At 40.1% G+C, this 19,514-nt stretch overlaps 1 protein-coding gene and 1 long non-coding RNA gene across 2 annotated transcripts in view; one reads left to right on the top strand and one right to left on the bottom strand.

Annotated features, from left to right (window-relative positions):
- LOC116227273 (von Willebrand factor D and EGF domain-containing protein-like) overlaps positions 1 to 19,514 on the top strand; it is a 163,815-nt gene that overhangs the window by 121,004 nt on the left and 23,297 nt on the right. The window contains exons 21-25 of the mRNA XM_090143533.1: positions 724 to 1,602; positions 10,285 to 10,380; positions 11,180 to 11,275; positions 14,119 to 14,214; positions 15,795 to 15,890. Of these exons, the coding sequence (XP_089999659.1) occupies positions 724 to 1,602; positions 10,285 to 10,380; positions 11,180 to 11,275; positions 14,119 to 14,214; positions 15,795 to 15,890 (1,263 nt within the window). The remainder of the gene's footprint in view (positions 1 to 723; positions 1,603 to 10,284; positions 10,381 to 11,179; positions 11,276 to 14,118; positions 14,215 to 15,794; positions 15,891 to 19,514) is intronic.
- The window catches only part of LOC149917192 (uncharacterized), a 181,510-nt gene that overhangs the window by 43,388 nt on the left and 118,608 nt on the right, over positions 1 to 19,514 (bottom strand). The gene's annotated exons all lie outside the window — the stretch shown is intronic.

Below are 19,514 nucleotides of genomic sequence, written 5' to 3' on the forward strand. Positions count from 1 at the left end.
CCTTTACATGTTTTCCTCAAACTTTCCTTTGCCATAAGAACCGCAAAAGTCATACAATGACATGATGGGATTTGAATCTGCCTAAGACATGATCTTGCCAGGGACTGTCTCATCATTTCTTTACTTCTCCATCTCTGATCTCTGTGTGTCCCAAACTGCATTGTCTCATCCTTCTCCTAGACTGCAGGAGCTTGAATGCAAAGTCTCTGCATTATGTACTGCCTAGCAGAACATCTCTCCGTACACTATTGCAATATACACAGGTAACCAGAAATAAATATTAGCTCAGGTGGTAACAAACTAAACAGTGCCCCAGAGAATGGCACACAGTGTCAAAATAACATGGACTAACATAGGCTAAAACTGGTAAACCAGCATGGAAAGTGCTTTTGCCAAGCTGTGACCTGTAACCTCAAAGAATTATGTCTGTCTGACCTTCACAAAGACGTACTGTCTTAGGCTCTGTATTAAGCCAACATAAACATATTTCATCTCATTCATAAACAGCTATTCTGCAGTTCCCTATGCTATTACACATACAAGATACACTGTGCTATTTCTGTACCAGCCAGCATAGATATGCACTGAGCACAGATGACAGATTATCTCATTTTCTTCTAGAATTGATATTCTGTTGTTTGCTTATAATCTAAATGGTCATAGTGTTTTCTTCAAACAACAGACTAGCAAATTTGACTAATATACATCTTCCTTCTGCCCTAGTTCCAAGATCTTCCCAAAGCCATACAGATGTTGCTGAAAGTGAAGATGCCAGAGGCTCTCATCAGGAAGGCAAGACATCAAGAAACATTTATTCCCTTCTTTCCCAAACCCAAATTCCAAGGCAAGAACCTATGTACTCTGTGGAAAGAAACCACACAGTCATTAATACAGCATCCTTTACAACGAAAAGGAAGATTTCCCAGACTCAGACGCTGTCAGCACAAATACCTGATATGGAGTCCGCTGTATCTGAGAAACAGACTTTTACTGAAAAAAGAAGTCATATACACACCTTCCTTCTGCATGAGGAGCCAGATCCCAAAACAGCAGCTGTCAACGTGACTACTCCTACCCCTGTGCATTTTAAACAATACAAGCCGGGAACAAGATGGACCATTCCTTCTCATCTCAACACAAATGCAAGCTCATTCTTCGCACGACTGCATGCTGTTCAGCAAGCTCGTTCCAGACACAGCTTATCTCCCAGGAAATGGCCCAGTCAAGTTACAGGCTCAAAGACTGAACTCTCCAAAAATCTTCCAACAGAGCAGCAGAGAGCTGCTTCTTTAGAAACAACCCTCACATCCCCTTTGCATGAAATAGGTTTTTCCCTTGACACAGCTTCACAGAGAGCCAGCCTCCTGCCTGGACCTGCTCCCCCAGCAAGGCTTCCAGCACATACCACAGCCTTCAGAAAGGCATCCAGTGTAGCAATGGACCATGTGGAACTGCCAAAACCTGTCAGTGGCTTCCATCAGAAAGCTCTCTGTGGTTCAACACCATGCTTTAGTGGTGTGCAGTGTGAGCTAGCCAAAGATGGAGAATTTAAATGTGGGTCTTGTCCCAGTGGATACAGCGGTAATGGAATTACATGTGAAGGTAAGGGGGGGAAATCCTCATTCAGATTCTTTCGTGCCTTCAAATCCAATCACTGTCCAAACTAATAAATAATTTTGATTACAAATGTAGAGATTTTAGCAAGCTGGAATCATACCGGTTTTCAAAACCAATTATATTTTAGAATAATGGAAAAAGTTATCCTATAACTCAGAAAAAGACCTTTCTGTGCACAAAAATGATGCATTTATTTGATAATATCTAATCTATTGAAACCAGAGATAGATTGTGTTCTTGCTTACCCTTGCTTAAGGCCAGATTCATTCTAGTGAAATCATTAGACTTGAAACCATACAAAACTTCTCTGAGAAAGAGTAAAATTGACTCCATTTGTCTATACAACAATACTCTATAAAAACTAATTGTTCTACTATCTTAAGAATTACTTTTAAATAATTATCTAATATCCTAAATACAAAACCAAACCTGTTATCCAAAAGAGATAGCACCAGAAAGGTTTTCACAATATATTGACTTGTTTATTAGACAGCTTAGAACACCTCAGCAAAGCAATAGTATTTCACACATTTTTAAAACAATGAGTTCCCTGACTTAGCTCTCGTTAATTACACCTTTTGTTGAAATCCCTCTGATAAGTTGATGTCTTAATTGGCCTTTCAGTACACAAAGCAAAAAAGTGTTTGCATCGCCTGTTTAATTCTCTCTGTGTGTGCTTGCTCACATTCTGCATGCATGCCACAGAGGCGTGCAGGGTGGCAGCCCAGCTCAGCATCCTGGGGATTCCCTGCTGTGCACAAACCCCAGGAGCACTGAGCTTCGCTCAGTCCTGGAGACACACTGCAAAAACGCATAAGAAAAGTTTACTATAATCCTGTGTGTCACCATTTTCACCTGCTTACACCATTTTCGAAGTGACTATTCTAAAGGGCTGAAGGTTACTTGGTGTGAGAGAGACCCTGTCTTTCACCCCTCTTGTATGCCTGGAGCTGGAAACATACTGAGGAGCTCTGGGTATCAGGAAGCCCAGTGCAAGCTGGAGTGCAGAATGGCCTCCCCTCAAAGACATGGCCTATGGACACATGAATGCATACAAACACAGACATAGGCTGCCCTTGTATAAATATATTTAGTATGTCCATCGGCATAGTCCTTAAAACATAAATCTACCTGTGCTTCTTGCTGTCACCTAAGACAAGATGTTTTCTTCAATTACTGGTATTTCTGAAAATCCCTCCGGAGAGTCCTTAAGATGAAATACTTTATTACCAATATCATTCTCTGTCTCGGGGCTTGGCGTCACAGCACACAAACATCCTTTATTTGTCTCTTGTCACTAAGCACATCACCTGGCTCAACAGCAAACCTCTCTGCCTCCTCCCAAGCCCCTCTGCACACCTGTGACTGCCAACTCAGAACACAAAGGTGAGGATAATCCCTTGCAGTAATTAAGGACTTGTCACAATGCCTGCTGTCTATTGTACCAATTGCCTTCAAAACAGCAGTACCCTCTAAGATGGCAGCAAAACTAAACAAATGACCAAAGTTTAGATGAGACCAAACTTTCTGCACAGAGCTGTCACCATGCCATTTGATATCGAAATTCACCGGGATAAAAGGAGCAGTCCATTGGTAGCAAGGTTTAATACCTGTGGAGCTTGAGGGGATTTGACCTTTGTTTAATAAGAATGTCTGAAAATATTCTAAGATAATAAATGCTTTACCGAGTGGCATTTATCTTGTGACAGAATGTAGATTTTTTTATTTTTCAGTTGTGCAGATTCAAAATCAAGCTGGCAGAGACTGGTAGGGAGAAAATAAACGCATTGTGAAAATGAATTTGTCTTCTAAAATAAATTCTGCTGGATTTTGTTTCTTTAATATCTAAAACATAGGAACTTGTTTTTACCCATCTTGCAAAATAAGCATTAGAGAGTGAATTCTCTTATTTCTGGCAGGAGCCAATTGCTCAGCAGGTGAACCAAAAGTAGTTCCTCAAGGATCTACTCATCACTTCCTCACCCTTTCCTACAGCTGGCTAGGTTCTCAGTTTTAGAGCTCTTTTTTCTTCATGCAGAGTTATCAGTTGTCAATGTCCTAATGTTAAGGTGATTCTGCATCATTGGCAAGGCCCTGGCAAATATTGTTCTGGAGCAGCACTTTGGAGAAAGCTGACATTACCTATAGTATACTTAAAAATAAGCATTACCTATAGTATACTTAAAAATAAGGCCTACTGCTGTCCACTAGATTTTTCTGCACATTCACTTGCAGAAGCTTGCTTTTCTTTGTAGAGTAAACTTCCAAGAGTTCCTTTGGGAAGGTTACTAAATCTGTGATTTCTACTCTACGTATCACTATACACATCATAGAATCATTAAGATTAGAAAAGACCACTCAGAACACCAAAGCCAACCATCAACGCATCCCAGCATGCTCCCTAACCATGTCCCTCATTGTAACATCTATCCTTTTCTTGAACATCTCCAGGGGTAACAATACTATCTCCCTGGGCAACCTGTTCCAATGACAAAAATAAATGCTATAAAAATAATATTTTATTATGGTAGGCTCTTAGCAATGTTATGGGACAGTCCCTGCCAGATCTGCACTGTAGGAATGTCCTAACGCCTGCAGAACTTTAAATATTTCAGCTCACTATGGCAAGAATTAAAAACGAATCCTTTCATAATGAATAGTGAGTTCAAATAGGATTATTTTCAGAACATTTCTAATATTTTCTTTAGCCCAATGTAAGCGACACATGGAACACATCACTGTGTAAGGGTAGAGGGTAATGCTCAGAAATACACATTAGTGTTGCTACCACCTGAGGTCAACTGCTGGTCATCCTGTTTCCATTCTCCATTTCAGAACAGGGGCATAGGCCTGCACTTTCAGTGACACTGCATCCGTTGCATGAGGAGACAAATGCTGTCTTTTCCCTAGGCTCATTTTATTCACCAGGGTCTGTGCATATGGTACTGTCTGAGAGCAGCTGTTATATTTCTTGAGCTCCTTAGGGTGCCCTAAGGTGGAACATGTCCTTTCCACTCGATAACAGAGTTGAAGCTAACAAAAAAATCTGCTTTGGGCATTTTTGTGCTTCTTTCCAAGAGACCTAAACCTGAAGAGTAAAGAATAATTAGGAATTAAGCCAAATTCCTGGTCGTTCTTGATTTTATTTCTCAAAACCCAACTTTATTTGATAGGGAATGCCTGATTACTAAAACTAAAATAAATCAAAGGCTCAGTTCTGTAAAATACAAACAATTACTTAAAACAGTTTTGGATTAGTTGACAGTTAAGGACTATTATCTTTCTAGTTTTTAATAGACAAAAGTTCCTTAGAATTCCTGTGGAGAATAAAGTTGTACTACTTTAGAAACAAGTATTTTCTTAACCTTAAGTCAGTAAAATTCTGGGATGTCTTACAGACTTCGTAGAGCGTTTTTTCCAAGGGAAAGGGAAATCTCAAATGGTAGCAGTCGTGCATTCTTTCAAGGGTTAAAATACACCATTGCCATGGCATTACAAAACCAAATAATTTTCAGAATAATGGGAAAGAAAAAGTAGTTGGGAATGTATTACGACCTCAGGATATGCAGCTGGATGAAACTAGGCTTAAAAATCAGAGAGCTGACATTTTTCGGGTCTGACATTTTTACACACAAAAAGCTCTGCCATAACAAACCAAAAGTCCATCCCCTGTATCCAGCAGCTGCTAACAGCAGATGCCCGGAATTATTTGGGAAAGAAATATAAAGATACTGTCCAGAATAGAATACTCCCAGTAACTTATGCATTGTGTGCTTTAAAAAGCAAACATGAAGTCTTTATAAGTGATATTTCCCAACAAGTACTTCTTTCATGAATTTATCCAAGTGCTTTTTGAACCCATATAAAGTTTTGCTGTCCACCAACCTACCAACTAAAAATATAGTGTCTGTAGAGAACGTAGTCTTTTTCCCAAAGAATTAATCTATTTACACATACAAAACCTTTTCCACAACTTTGGTTATCCTTACGTCTTATTTTTGTATCTTTCCCATTCTTAATATAGCCTTCCTGTGCTGGGGGATCAGAACAGCACATGGTATTTAAGATGCAGCTCACCATGGATACAGGCCATAATAAAGTCTGGCATTTTGTGCTCTGCTCATTTCCTAACAATTCCCAACATTTTATTTGCTTTTTTGACTGCAGATGAGCACTCAGCTGACATTTCACAAAACAAAATCCATTAGTATAGCCTAATCAGAACTGTTGTCTGCATTTGTACTCCCAATTTATTCAGTCAAGTTAATCTTGTTAATTTTCTATTTGTTATGATGGGTATTTATTTCATAAATGGACTCTGGACTACTGGACTATACAAGTGTGCATCTTTTAATTGCACTAATGCATGCTTTAAGCGTATACTTTAACCCTATGCTTTACTGTTTTTCTCTGTAAAAGACATTCAAAAGCAAGGCTTCGCTTCATAACCATTAAAGGGGAAAATAAAAACTGGAGAGCCTGCAACATAACTTTATTTCACTTTTTTTCCCTCCCTTGTGCTGCACATATTCAAATTTCATCTACACTTTTAGTAAAGTAGGCTAGCGCACCTTTGAAAGAAAATAAGTAAGTGTAATAATTAAAGGAAACAAAGCAGACTACACTCTTCCCTTGTGAAGTCCTCCTGACTTCATTGTTTTTCACATTTTTAACAAAAGCTGCAGATGATAACCTCACAGCTATAAGCCTTGCCTATGTGCAAGTCCAGGGCCCTTTTGGTTGGACTGAGCAGCAGTTCTTCACTGCTGAGGTGTGAACCAATAACTGTCCTGCAAGCCATTTGCTGATTAGAGTATCTCAAATGGAGAAAGCAGCACAGCATCCCGTATTTCTGATTTGCCCCAAAGTTATGGAGGAGAAACACATAAAAAGTGCATGATCTCATTTTAATGGAAAAAAAAAGTCGTTTCAAGATATTTTCCAAAAAGCCTTTTCAAATAAAACAATAATGGAATTCTCCATTTTCACCTCCAGACTTTAAATTATAAACAAAAACATAAACACATCTGACAGCAAGATTGACCATTTGCAGCAATGCTTTTCTCTTAACTGTTATCTTATACCATCTGAAAATGTTTAGTATAAAAACACCGCAATATCTTTGTACAATTTAGCAAATGTTTATGGAAAAAAAATGTTCATTCTAGAAGATGAAAGATAGAAGTCTTGGAAAAGAATTTGACATGAACACTATATTTCTATTACTGAGAAAAATGTCTTTTAGGTGAATGTTGATCTCCCTTTCCCAGTGCAGCCAGTGTTCAGTTTTTATCTTTCGCTATTCACCAGTAATAGAATAGTTTTAAACATTTTGCTATTAAATGTCACAATAAGAGCAAAATGTTTTAATATACAAAACACCATGTTCTTTCCTGACAGTTCAGATGCATCTCGAAATGTGTAAAGAGCAGATGGAAAGTAGTCTATTCGAATGGACACATTCGCTCTAAGTGCTATGTACAAAACACGTTGAAATAAAGCGTAATGCGTTTGAATGTCACTGAGCTTGGCATAGTGCAGAGGCACCTGGAGGCTTTATGCAGCCATCGTACTGCCAGAAAGGAAACGCATTCCATGTACTTCACAAAGAGCAGTACATTTTTCCCAGGTTCTGTGTTTCCCTGTCTCTACACAGAGTACCATAAAACCGTTTGAGTTGGAAGGGACCTTTAAGGGCCATCTGGTTCAACTTCCTACAATGAACAGGGATGCCCACAGCTCCATCAGGTGCTCAGAGCTCTGTCCCCCTGACCTTGGGTATCTCCGGGGATGGAGAATCCACCACCTCTCCAGGCAACCTGCACCAGCGCCTCACCATCCTCCCTGAAAAAACTTCTTCCTTATGCCCAATCTAAATCTCCCTTCTTTTAGTTTGAAACCATTTCCCCTTGTCCTATCACAACAGACCCTGATAAAGCATAGAGTCACAGAATCATAGAATCACCAGGGTTGGAAAAGACCTTCAAGATCCTCCAGTCCAATCATCCACCTATCACTAATATTTCCCCATTAACCCATGTCCCTTAGTACATCTTGAACATGTGTCCCTTGAGTATGTGTATGTCCCCTTCTTTCTTATAACCCCCTTATATCATTCAGTTCAACCCGCTGCTAATTTCTAATTTCAGATAAATCCCTTGTAACCATGTCCTGTGCTTCCCCAAGCACAGAAGAGTTAAATGTTTCAAGTGTGCATTTGCCTCGGTCAGGCTGGGATGCCCTCTCAAAGCAGAATGCTGCCCTTAACTTCAGCAACATCTGTCATAAGTCTCTGAATGTGAGAGGTGACATAAATATAGTGCTGCCATTTAAAAAGGGTAACAAATTCCTTTGAAAACAGCTTCCATTTCTTCCGCCTTTCTTCCCCTTGCTGTTTCATCGCGGCCTGCTACCTGCTGCTTGTCCTAATAGCACGAGGCCCCAGGCTGCCCAAGCCTCTGACCTGCTGCAGCTGCTAGGGCTGGATTAGGACTTAGGGAAAGCAGAATGCTAACTGCTTAAATAGATCTAAACCAAACCTATTCAGCTGCCCAGAAAATGTGGGGTTTTTATTCCTTTCTTTTTCCCCCAAATGTACGCTTCAAATTTCAGCTAAACACATGCTGAATTGCAAATGTCTAAACCTTATAGCCCATCAAATCAAATCTGAATTTAGCTTAATGACATTCTCAGCATGAATAATACGGATCTGAACTATATCTAGTTTTCTGTGCTCAGGCATGTCAAATCCTAAAGTTATGTTAATGCAGTACTGGGAATTTCACCTTTAAAACTGAACGGTAGCAAAAAAATGTAAATACTGAAGTACCTGAAGAGCAGATCTAATTCCAGATGTATTTCTTTAAAATTATTTGTGTGGAAGGGGGTTATTTGAAGTTAATTTCTTGGAGCTTGTCTTTTTAACGACAATTGAGAAATGTGTGGTGGCTCTCATAGCATTTGGATGGCAAAGTTCACACGCCATGGCTTTCTTTGAAGGCTTGGTGACAGCACAAAGGTGAGGAGGCCCTCAATGCATGAGCTGCATTGAAATTCCGTGGTGCCACACATATTTGTCCTTCATTCAGCTTTCCAATTATGCACTACATTTTCCAGTTTTAAGAACAAAATGTACTTTGGCTTTTTTTTCCCCTTCGAACAATACTTAAAATGAAAGATGCTTTCTTTCAGATCTCTGTAGCTTCTTCGCTATTATGCATTTTCCTTGAAATAACCTTGCTTAGCTTCAGACCCATTATAAAATATGCATCTCTGCCAGTAAAATGTGCCAAAGTACAACATTTTTCTCTGTGTTCACTCCTCAAGCACATGGATAGATATTTTTCACACTGTTATATGATGTGTTTTTTATTTTATTTTTTTTTTCTGAGGGCATAAGTGAGCTCCAGCTGACACATACGCCTTGCTCTTACTTCTTAGGATAAGGTTCAGTGCACTTCCTACGGCAGTGACCTCTTTACTCTCTTGAACTTGTCATACAAGAATACCTCTTGTTAGAGGGTTACAAATACAGACACCAAATGTTAGGTCTCTACCTTAAACATTAAGTTTAGGACATTAAATCTTTCAGACCCCAGAAGAATTAAAGCCATTAGGAATGTGCTGAAATCAGACTCTAGATGGGAATCATAAGTGCTTAGAAAAAATAAAAATAAAACAGCTAAGCAATCTGATACTCTCTCAGAAGTCCTCTGAATTCAGCAAATAACGTGTCTCCAGAGCTGCAACGACTTCCAGCTTTATGCTCAAGCTATCTTCCACAGAATAACACTGCTGACTGCAAGACATCAAGAATTTATTATATAACTTTCTGCTTTTTCTGCTGCTCACACACTACTTATCAAACATCTAAATTGTTGTTTAAATGTCGGTCATTTTGGTGACAAATTTCCCTACAACCCTTTTCTACTTAGAGAAAACAGAGTTGTTACCCTCTGTTCGGGGTAACTTCTGACACCTGTTAGGGCTCACTGAACACAGAATCATAGAATCGTGAAGGCTGGAAAAGACATCTTAGATCCCCAAGTCTAACCACTGACCCACCCCCACCATGCTCACTGGCCACTGCCCTCAGTGCCACATCTCCATGGTACCTGAACCCCTCCAGTGATTGTGACTCCACCACCTCTCTGGGCAGCCTGTGCAGCCAATGCCTCACCACTTTTTCTGAGACTAAACTTTTCCTAATACCTAACCTGAACCTACCCTGGAGCAACTTAAGGACCTCTTGCCCTGTTTCTATTACCCAGGAAAAGGGAACAATCCCCACCTCAACACAGCCTCATTTTTGGTCGTTGTAGGCAGCAATGCCAAATGCCAAATAAAGAGAGATGATCACCAATTATCCATGAGGATAACTTTGAGAGGGATGGGCAAGGTGTTTAGTATTACAAACCACATTTGTAATTAGTCTTCCACTTCAAAAGTATGCACTTACACATGGACACACTCAGAAGTGAAACAAAATGATCACGTTGGCACTCCTGTACTAATGTGATACCTGTTTTTATAGTGCACAATTGGTTGTTGGATTAATAAAACAGCTTGTGTAAATCAGTAACGTGTACTGTGCTTGTAACTGCACCGAACTCAGTGCTTGAGCTGCTTGCTTTTTCTCATACTTTACTCTTTCTGTGCTTTTTGCAGTGCAGTGTGACCCACCGTGTGAGCACGGAGGAACTTGTGTAGCTCAGAACACTTGTTCTTGTGCCTATGGATTTGTTGGTCCTCGATGTGAAACAAGTATGTACAAATTCTTTGAACCTTCTCTCCTCCTTGCATGTTTGAATTTATATAAAATGATAAGGCACAAGAAAGCGTTTTTATATTCCTATATTTCCCTCTAAAATGCTGACTGAATACAGCAAGGAAATCAAAGCATAATATTTTGTAGCAATACAGCAGCTGAACTATTTCAGCACACATATTCACCAGCAACATAGCTGTATTATGTAAAAATATGTACATCTGTGTCAACATATTCCACATAAAATTGCCTCCGGAAAAACAAACAAGGAAAAAACTCCATGTTATTTATAGCAACATTTATGAAATGTGAGGTTGTGGGAGCGAATGCAGTAATAGTGATTGTGAGAACATAAAAAGGCCATGCCAATTAGCCTATTTGGGTAATGTTATTGTGCAAAACAAGCCATGAAAGAGGTTTAATACATAGAAGATATATTCAATGTCTGGGGAAAAAATCAGCCTTCAAACTGTTTCATATAAGCTGAATGGTGAAACAAATGCAGTTTCATTACAGATCTTGCAGCTGACTTAAATATCAGGTTGCCACTGACAGGAACATAATTTTATCTGTGAGCCAGGGTAGCTTGAATACTTCAACACCAAAGAATTTTAGATGCAAGACTTCTGATGGAAAGAATGAACAAAGAGAGAAAGAAAACCAAGGGAAGGGACACAATCATCCCTCGGTTTACCTTTTGGACTAAAACAATTAGTTATTTAATGTAATCGAGCATCTTTATGATCCACATCAGTATAACTGATAACAGATTAAATTGCTTTCTGTGCTTTCCAGTGGTGTGTAACAGGCACTGCCATAACGGCGGGGTCTGTGTGTCGCCAGACGAGTGCAAATGCAGAAGTGGATGGAGCAGCCCTTCCTGTGAAATAGGTAAGCTGTTAGAAACCATTGGTCACTCCTTTCTTTTCCTGCCTGAAATCCACGTGATTTGTATAATTCAGCAGACAGAGTGGGAATTGCTTGAAAAATTGAAATGTAAGAAGAGCAGGAGACATAGGAAAGGGCAAAGCCTCGGGAGGCCTTGAAATTATGTGAGTATTCATAAGTTTTGCTGTTTAGCTAAATCTCAGGGTCACTTACAGGAAAGCCACAAGCGGAATCTTTTTGCATCTTTTTTTTAAGCTCATGTGACGCTGGAATTTATCCTTAGTGTGAAAACAAAGTTCTTCACCATGTCAGCAGTTTCAACCTTGGGAAGCTTAGTAGCTTCTGCCAATGAGAATAATTATCAGTTGAGATTTTGGCTTTATATTGATTTGCATTTTCAGTGGAAATGCTTCAAAAATCAACATGGCCGTGGACATGAACTCACTCTGCATTGGCATTGTCCACGCAGACCTCAAAGAAGAAGTCCTGCCCCACGGTCCCAGTGCCCTGGTGGCAGTGGTGAGGGTAACGCATTGCTCAGCATCCATGCAATTCCCTTGTTTCATTCCTTGTAGCCCTACACTTTTTTTCTCAAAGTTAGGAGAAAGAAGAATGGTTTGGCTTTTGGTGATTTTAACAGGATACAGTAAAATTTGAGCTTCAAAATAGAGACTATGGAGACAGAAATAGGAGGGCTAATTAAGCTAGGAAGACAATGCAAGCAGGTCAGCATGACTTCTGCTGCTAAGTTAGCAGCTACAATTGCTACAGTTCCAGTACTGTGTAGTCTACGGAAGAAAAATGAACCAAAAGAAGGGAAGTTATCAGAAGCCTGTCTATTAACCAAGGTTTTTTGGTCTATTTCTTGGATCCAGTTCTGCCGTTCCAGAAGATGGCTTGTAACAGTGTAAGACAGAACAAAAGTAGGTTTAGAAGGAGAATTTAACCACCCTCTTCCCCTGATAATTGTAGGATATTTAACTGCTTCTCTTAGCTGCGCTTAATACATGCAAAGCACCTACAAAACATGCACTCAGGGAAAAACCATCACCAACAGTCAGCACAAAATGCCAAGGTAAGACCCAGAATTAGGTACCTATTTCTGGTCAGGACTGATAGCTCTGAACCCTATTAGAATCACTGTAGCTAAGACCTTCCTCCCAGGACCAAAGCACTAAAAGATGGAGCACACACACTTTCCTCTCAAGGCACAGTTACTATAGCACTCATCTGGGACAAGGCATGCAAAACTGAAATATGAAAAGGAGCAAGCATGAGAAGTATCTCAATCAGTGCCAGACCTCAAAGCTATAGGGGCAATCTGCCTCTCCCATGGCAAATATCATATGACTAAGACAACTTCAGCCCACATTACCTCTCCTGGCAGGTGAGGGATGTCATCTTCACATCCTTCTCCCTAAGATTTTTCTAAATGACAGACCTATTGAGGACACATAAATTAGCCTAGCTAATATCCAATGTAAATGATTGGGATTGCCACTAGCTATTCTGGTTCCCCCTATCTCCCTCCTTTTCCTGTCAGAGATTACTCTCCTTGCATTTTGCACATGTGTACTGGCAACACATGGAGACAGGATTATTCTAAGGGTAGGACACAAGCAGCAGCAACAGAGGTGGTAATTTTTGCAGATTTTGAGTTTGTATGTCTGACAATGCCTTAAATGAAAGAATACCAGCCTCAGCTCTCCAGCACAATTTTGTGTGTGCTAGGCAGAGCATTCCATGGATACTGTTGGGCTTTCCTTCTTAAAGGATTTTTACAGATGGAAATATAAACACTGTCAGAGCGTGGACATCTGTGAACTAGCTGGGACAAAGAGGGAACTAATCCAAATTTACCATTAGCAATGAGCAAAGTCCATTTTGACTTCTTAAGTGATTGCTGCTTAGTCAGAATAGCCTCTCATCTAGAGGCTCTCATCTACAATTTCACTTTTTTCTTTCTCCAAATTGACATTTTATTTCTCCTTTAGTTCTTCTGAAACATTTTAGTGACACTTAATTTATTTAAGCTTAAATTTATTTAATTTATCTAATGGGCTATTCTGTAAGACACTGAAAGACAAAAGGGATAGAAGGAAAAAGCCTATTTTAAAGTGCCGCTCTATAATAAAATCTGCACAATCATCCTTATTCTTCACACAGTGACTTCCCAACTAAAGTATTCACAGCTGAAATGCCTTTTTTTCTTTTTTTTCCTACAGTCAGGTACTTGCCACATAGAAATATGTCAGACAGCCTTTAGCTCCTAATGCCTGTTATATCATCTATAGTAATAACAGATAAATAAACAGGCAAAGCCAGTGGCTTTGTTGATGATACATGAGCCAATATGTTTGTGGGAACTGGCATTTAAATGAGGCAGAACAAACAGAGGTTTTGTGGTGCATACCTATTCAGTTTCCCTGAAATGCCACTCTGCTCTGCTGCACTCAGACAAAGCAGCAAATGGCCAATATCTCTTTTCCAGGTTATCCAGACTGTTTGCAGTGTGACTGTATTTTGTTACCCAGGGATCACAGGTGGTCAGGATACCAACATAAAAGCAAAGAAGCTGGGCAAGTCAAAGGAAGATATCAGTAATAAACTATTAAATAATATTTTATTTCATCCCTCTAGCTATGCTAAAACACCACTGAAATGCACCCACTGTGATGACAATGAATAAATACCACAGCCCATCTGACCAGCAAGGATCGTGTGAAATTTATCACAGCACTGCTAGCGATATTAATTCTAATGACGTGTGCAACAGCAAAAGAGCACCTAATGTAAAGGTTCAGAGTGATAAGAGATTAATAAATTTATCTTACGTTCTCATACAGCTGTGTGCAACCCTGTATGCTTAAATGGAGGAATCTGCGTGCGACCAAATACTTGCACATGTCCTTACGGTTTCTATGGGCCCCAGTGCCAGAGAGGTAAGAAAGTTCTATTCATCATGTTGATAAAGGATCCAGGCTTAAAACATAAACAGCAGCCTATATCACTGCCTGCCCCCACACGCAGTATATCGAGAGATTTGCCTTGTCATAACTCCCTGCGTGTTCTGTGGATGTTGTGGTCTGTCGTAAATCTGCATTAAAGTGTTCTTAACAGTACTGTGAAGGAGCAAGCACCTACTTAGGATGGCATTAATGATAACTAAACAATTAATCTAAAGCCATGTGAAGCCAATTCTATCACCGATGAGCATCTAGTCAATTAAACTTTAAAGTATGGCTCAACTTTGTTCATTTTACATTCTATAGTGGGCATTACAGTGTGTTTCAGAGCCAGACGATGATTTTTCTTCAGATGGGCCTCAATGCATCACCTGCTTGACCATCCTAACATGTTATGGATGGGAGACTTACCCAGGACTTCCTCAGGTCTTTGCTCAAATAGCTGATCAAATATCACACACAACCTAATTTTTGTGTAGGACCTGGTTTTGAATCCATCTCCTAAACAGGAGAGCTCTAATCTGAGGCTAATGGTGCTACAGAAGTCAAATTAATCATAGAATCATTAAAGCTAGAGAAGACCTCTAAGATCACCAAGTCCAACCCCACCCCACCGTGCCCACTAACCATGTCCCTCATTGTCCCATCTCCACAGGTCTTGAACACCCCCAGAGATGTTGACTCCATCCCCTCTTTCTGAGAAACAATTTTTCCTAATATCCAATCAGACTAAATCCTCTTAACTACACATTAGACCAAGCACAACAGCCGTGAGGAAGAAACTTACATTTAGGGCTCAAATAGTTGAAAGACACCTGCATTGACTTGGCTTTAAAACTCCCTCCCAAATCTGGAAATATAAATACACTCTTATTGCCAAATGAACTATTTCAATATTAAATTTTATCTCTCTTTCTCTCTCTGCTTTGTTTCCCTGGAGTTCCTACATGAATGCAATCCTAATACATGTTTTTGCAAGTGAATGATTAATGACAGTAGAGCTTACTGGAAGCTCTTTGTTTTTGTGATGATGGCAGGGAAAGAGGGAAAAATGATGCAGACTCTGTAACTTAATGATTTTTCTCTTGATGTTCAACACAGAAAGTGCTTTTCAACATCTAGTTGATTTGGATAGTGGCTGGATGCTGAAGAAAAGCAAAGCCCTTCCTCCGGCTTCATTGAGGAAGGGGGAAGAATAGCGCCAAAACAAAGTTATCAAATAACAAACACTGATATTTCACGAGCAGCTGCTCTTGGAGAAGCCCTTTATTTAGAGCTAAAAACCAAAGAGGTTCTCTGGGATTCGGGTATCTAAAAGAGATTAGGTGTGAGGAGTTGTGTCCCACATTCCTTCCACAAACCAGAGAGAACTGAAATCTCAGCTGAGCATCAGCCTGAATTACCCTTTGGAGAGACATCTTCTCTACCCTAAATAACCAAAAAGCCTCTGCAGACCATTCTCCCAACACACGCACCTCAATAAAGAGCCTATATTTAGGTGATATTGACACCTGCTGTGGTTTCAGTGCAACAAACTTTTCCCTTTCTTTCTCTAGCTGTCTGCATTCCTCCTTGTAAGAATGGTGGCCACTGTGTTCGAACCAACGTGTGCTCCTGTACTGAGGGCTACACTGGAAGAAGATGTCAGAAAAGTGAGTTACAAACTTCCAACATTCTGTAAAACTACACGGTTTTTCTTCCTTTAGTGCAAGGTCAACGGAATATTTATTCTCACTGATCTTTATTTTTACCATAGCACATAGAGGACTAGAGACCTGTTCACTGGAACAGGTTGCCCAGAGAGGCTGTGGATGACCAAACCCTGGAAGCATTTAAGGCCAGGCTGGATGGGGCTGTGAGCAACCTGGTCTAGTGGGAGGTGTCCCTGCTTATAGCAGGGGGTTGGAACTAGATGGTCTTAAGGGTTCCTTTCAACCCAAACCACTCTATGATTCTATGGTATTATGACTCTATGTTAGGTCTTGTACCAACCTGTTAATTAAAATAGCACTACCTCAGGTCAATGTGGGGAGCAGAACATTTTGCTAGAGTCCTTAAATATTTCATGCATTCAGAGTGAGTAATTCTCGTTGTATTTGGAGATGAATTAATTATTCTGCGCTAAAGATTTGGAGGAGAAAAAAAATAAAGCCAAAGGCAGAGCAGCAGAGAACCTTAAAAATATTGGAATGTCATACTAATTATTAGTAAAAGCTAACCATGCCTTGCTTTTGCTCGTTACTGAAAACTCCCTCTCCACCTTAGCATCAGTATTCATATTCTATTCTTTTAATGGGAAAACTTTTACAAGTAATATTATTCAACAATTTCTGTCACTCAGAAAGTCTAGGACATATATGAACAGTTTTTATTATTATTATTATTATTATTATTATTTCTTAATCAGTTTGAAGTTGGCAAAAGTGGAGCTGCAAAAACAACCATTCTTGGCAGGAACAATCTGTATGTTTCCAGAGCACTTTATGTCTCTCACACACAAAGAAAAAAGCTGGTAAAAAAAATTCCTTCCAGCAACAAAAGCCCCACACCACTGCTCTTCTCTCCTTCAACAGAGGGAATCACGACGCACAGCTCTGCCTGGCTGCAGAGGATACAATTGAATGGTCTGTTCTGGCAGAAAGAAGCTGGAGGGAAGAAAGGAGGGGAAAAACGCATGTTTGGCACTTTGTTTTTGAGGTTAGAGAACATTAGAAAAGTGCTGTTTCCTGCTCTGAACATACTACCACATCTGAAGACAGATCAAAGAGAAAGAGTTGATCATGACTGCCGCCCAGCAAAGCACTCCCCTAAACATTTCTGCTGCTTCCAACCCACTGAGCACTTCTAAGCTTAAAAGTTTCTGTTGCCTGCCTCGGTACAATCTTTTGTGGCAAAGCTTCCTGAGATGGTGAAAATATTTTTGTGCTGTTTAATCTGAGCCTCCATTCCTCTTCCACAGCCAGGATATAATCTGTTTTATTTAGCTTCAAGTTATAAGAGCTTAAAGAAAGGCGCTGGGTCTGGGATGAAAGAAGAGAAACTAGAAAGCAAAAGCTACTATTTGCTTCCTGACTTAATAGCTGAAAAAAAGTTGAGTATATTTTAGATTTTTTTCCTGTTTACAATCAACTGTACAGGGACTGATAGCGTGCTGCATAGAAACCAATAGATTGTTCACAGCTCTTCCTAGCAAGAAGTTGCTGTTACAGCTCTATGCCTTTGCATCACTAATGTGTGAACCAGTTTCTCTACCAGAGGATCCGGGTTTCTCCTCTCCCAGACCCATGAGGGGAGGCCACACAGCAGCAGTAAGCCTCAGCTCAAAACCCTTCCAACCAACAGAGAAAACAACTGGACACACCACTCAGATGTGGCCTTCAGCCACACTTCAGAATTCAGACACCAAAGGCTCTCTGAGCCTTTTTAGCATCTGGTTTTAGGTAGAATTTTAGCACGGACATGATTGGTCAGCTGACATACTTGGCATACATTTAAGGATTAGAATTATATAGCCATGTATTGTGAACTTATTTACACAGGCAAATTAAAAAGTGGAAAATAAATTCCATTATCCAACGCATTTTCCTTAACACAGAGGAAAAATTACCATAGACACTCATTCTAAGTTCCAAAGAGTTAATATAGCATGTAGTTCTTTTGCAGCATCACTAACTGCATATGTACATACACTTACAGAGTTACCAGATAGCGATGATGCATAATGAGAACAGAAGAACAATTCCAACCAGTTCTTTGAGCACTTACGCCTTGGATATTTTGACACTGTTCTCACTACTTTTAGGCCTCTTTCCTTCATAAATCTCTCCTGCATGGACAGAGAAACAAAAGCTTCTGTTTGCTTTTGGCAGCTTCAGATTGTCAACTGGAGGAGATAGTTAAACCTAAAAGCCATGGCAGCCAACCAAATATAGGTTATTCCTAAACCAAGCCCAAATTTGCTACTGGTTTATTTTAAATGTAAAGCAACAGGCCTTAGGATGTTCACATCCATCCCTGTACAGCTCGGTGTTGCTGATACTCTGCCTGGCAGCTGTGAACTCGCAGGGCAGAGTGGGAGCTCTATGCCTTCACTATTCAGCCTTAATCATCTTTGCTTCTTCAGTGAACAGAGAAAAGCATTCAGCCTGAAAGTTTGTGCTTGTTCTCTATGTAAATAAACATCACCTCCAAAGAGGCGTAAATCAACCCAGTCTGATTGGCTGCCAGCTAAAATATAAGGCTTTGCCTGGTGTGTTTGCTGATAAATAACTGCCTGGTGATTATGCAAACCAGACACCCACACCCAGGACGGGAGGGTGTCAGAGCTGACAAGGAAATGTGTGGTTATGCATCAGCAGTCGTACAACCTTGCATCCTCACTTGCTGCGCGTTGTTTTCAATACAATCGGTCTTGTTGAGCATAAGGAGGCAAACACTGACAGCACTTCAAAATGAAATACATTTCTGGATCAACTTTGAATCAAGAAAACATACTCTGCTTCAGTAATAACGAAAAGCTATTTGTCTGTGGTTTAAAATTCCTTTTTGATGAAAATGCACAGCTGTAGCTGTCTTGGAATTTCACTGATTTCATGAGACTCTAAACACTATGTTCACACGAATTCCCAACACATTCTTGCAAACGTTAAAAGCAAATAGATCAAATGTTATGTATATCACACGCATTTTCATTGGACTGCTTTATAAATAACTTTTTCTAACGGTAGCTAATAAAAGCTAATAAAAGCTGATTTCACAGATTCGTGGGACCCCAGGTTTATCCCTCCTCTGCTGCTAGTGAGATCATCTCCGAGCAAAAAGGCAAGCCACAGCTCCCTCTGGAGCTTGTCAACAAGCAAAGGGCACAGGAGAACAAGGCTGAATTCCTCCTCCACCCTGCTGCAGAATACCAAGCAAACCTCATCCTGTCCTGCAGGCCCAAGCCCTCCTGCCCTCCTCAGCTGGATGGGTTTAGCGAACGGATTCAAACATTCCTGCTCACAGCTGTTCTACGCTATCGGACCCATCCAACACTGGGAGTTTGCAGATTGCGTTTCAAAGATAGTAGATAATTATTTCTCCGCTTCTACAATTCCTGCAGGCGGGATTTATAGCCAGTACACAGCATGCAGTATAATTCTAATTCATTCTTTTAGCTCTACTTTCTTCTCACCCCTCCCATTTTCTCTTTCCTTCCCATGAGAACTTTACTTGTATGAAATTAAGAGACAAACTAAATTGGAAATGTGAACACCAGGTTTCAAAGGCAAATTTTG

The sequence above is a fragment of the Phasianus colchicus genome, chromosome 7, assembly GCF_987193195.1.
Source record: "Phasianus colchicus chromosome 7, bPhaCol1.hap1.1, whole genome shotgun sequence".
Lineage (NCBI taxonomy): Eukaryota > Metazoa > Chordata > Aves > Galliformes > Phasianidae > Phasianus > Phasianus colchicus.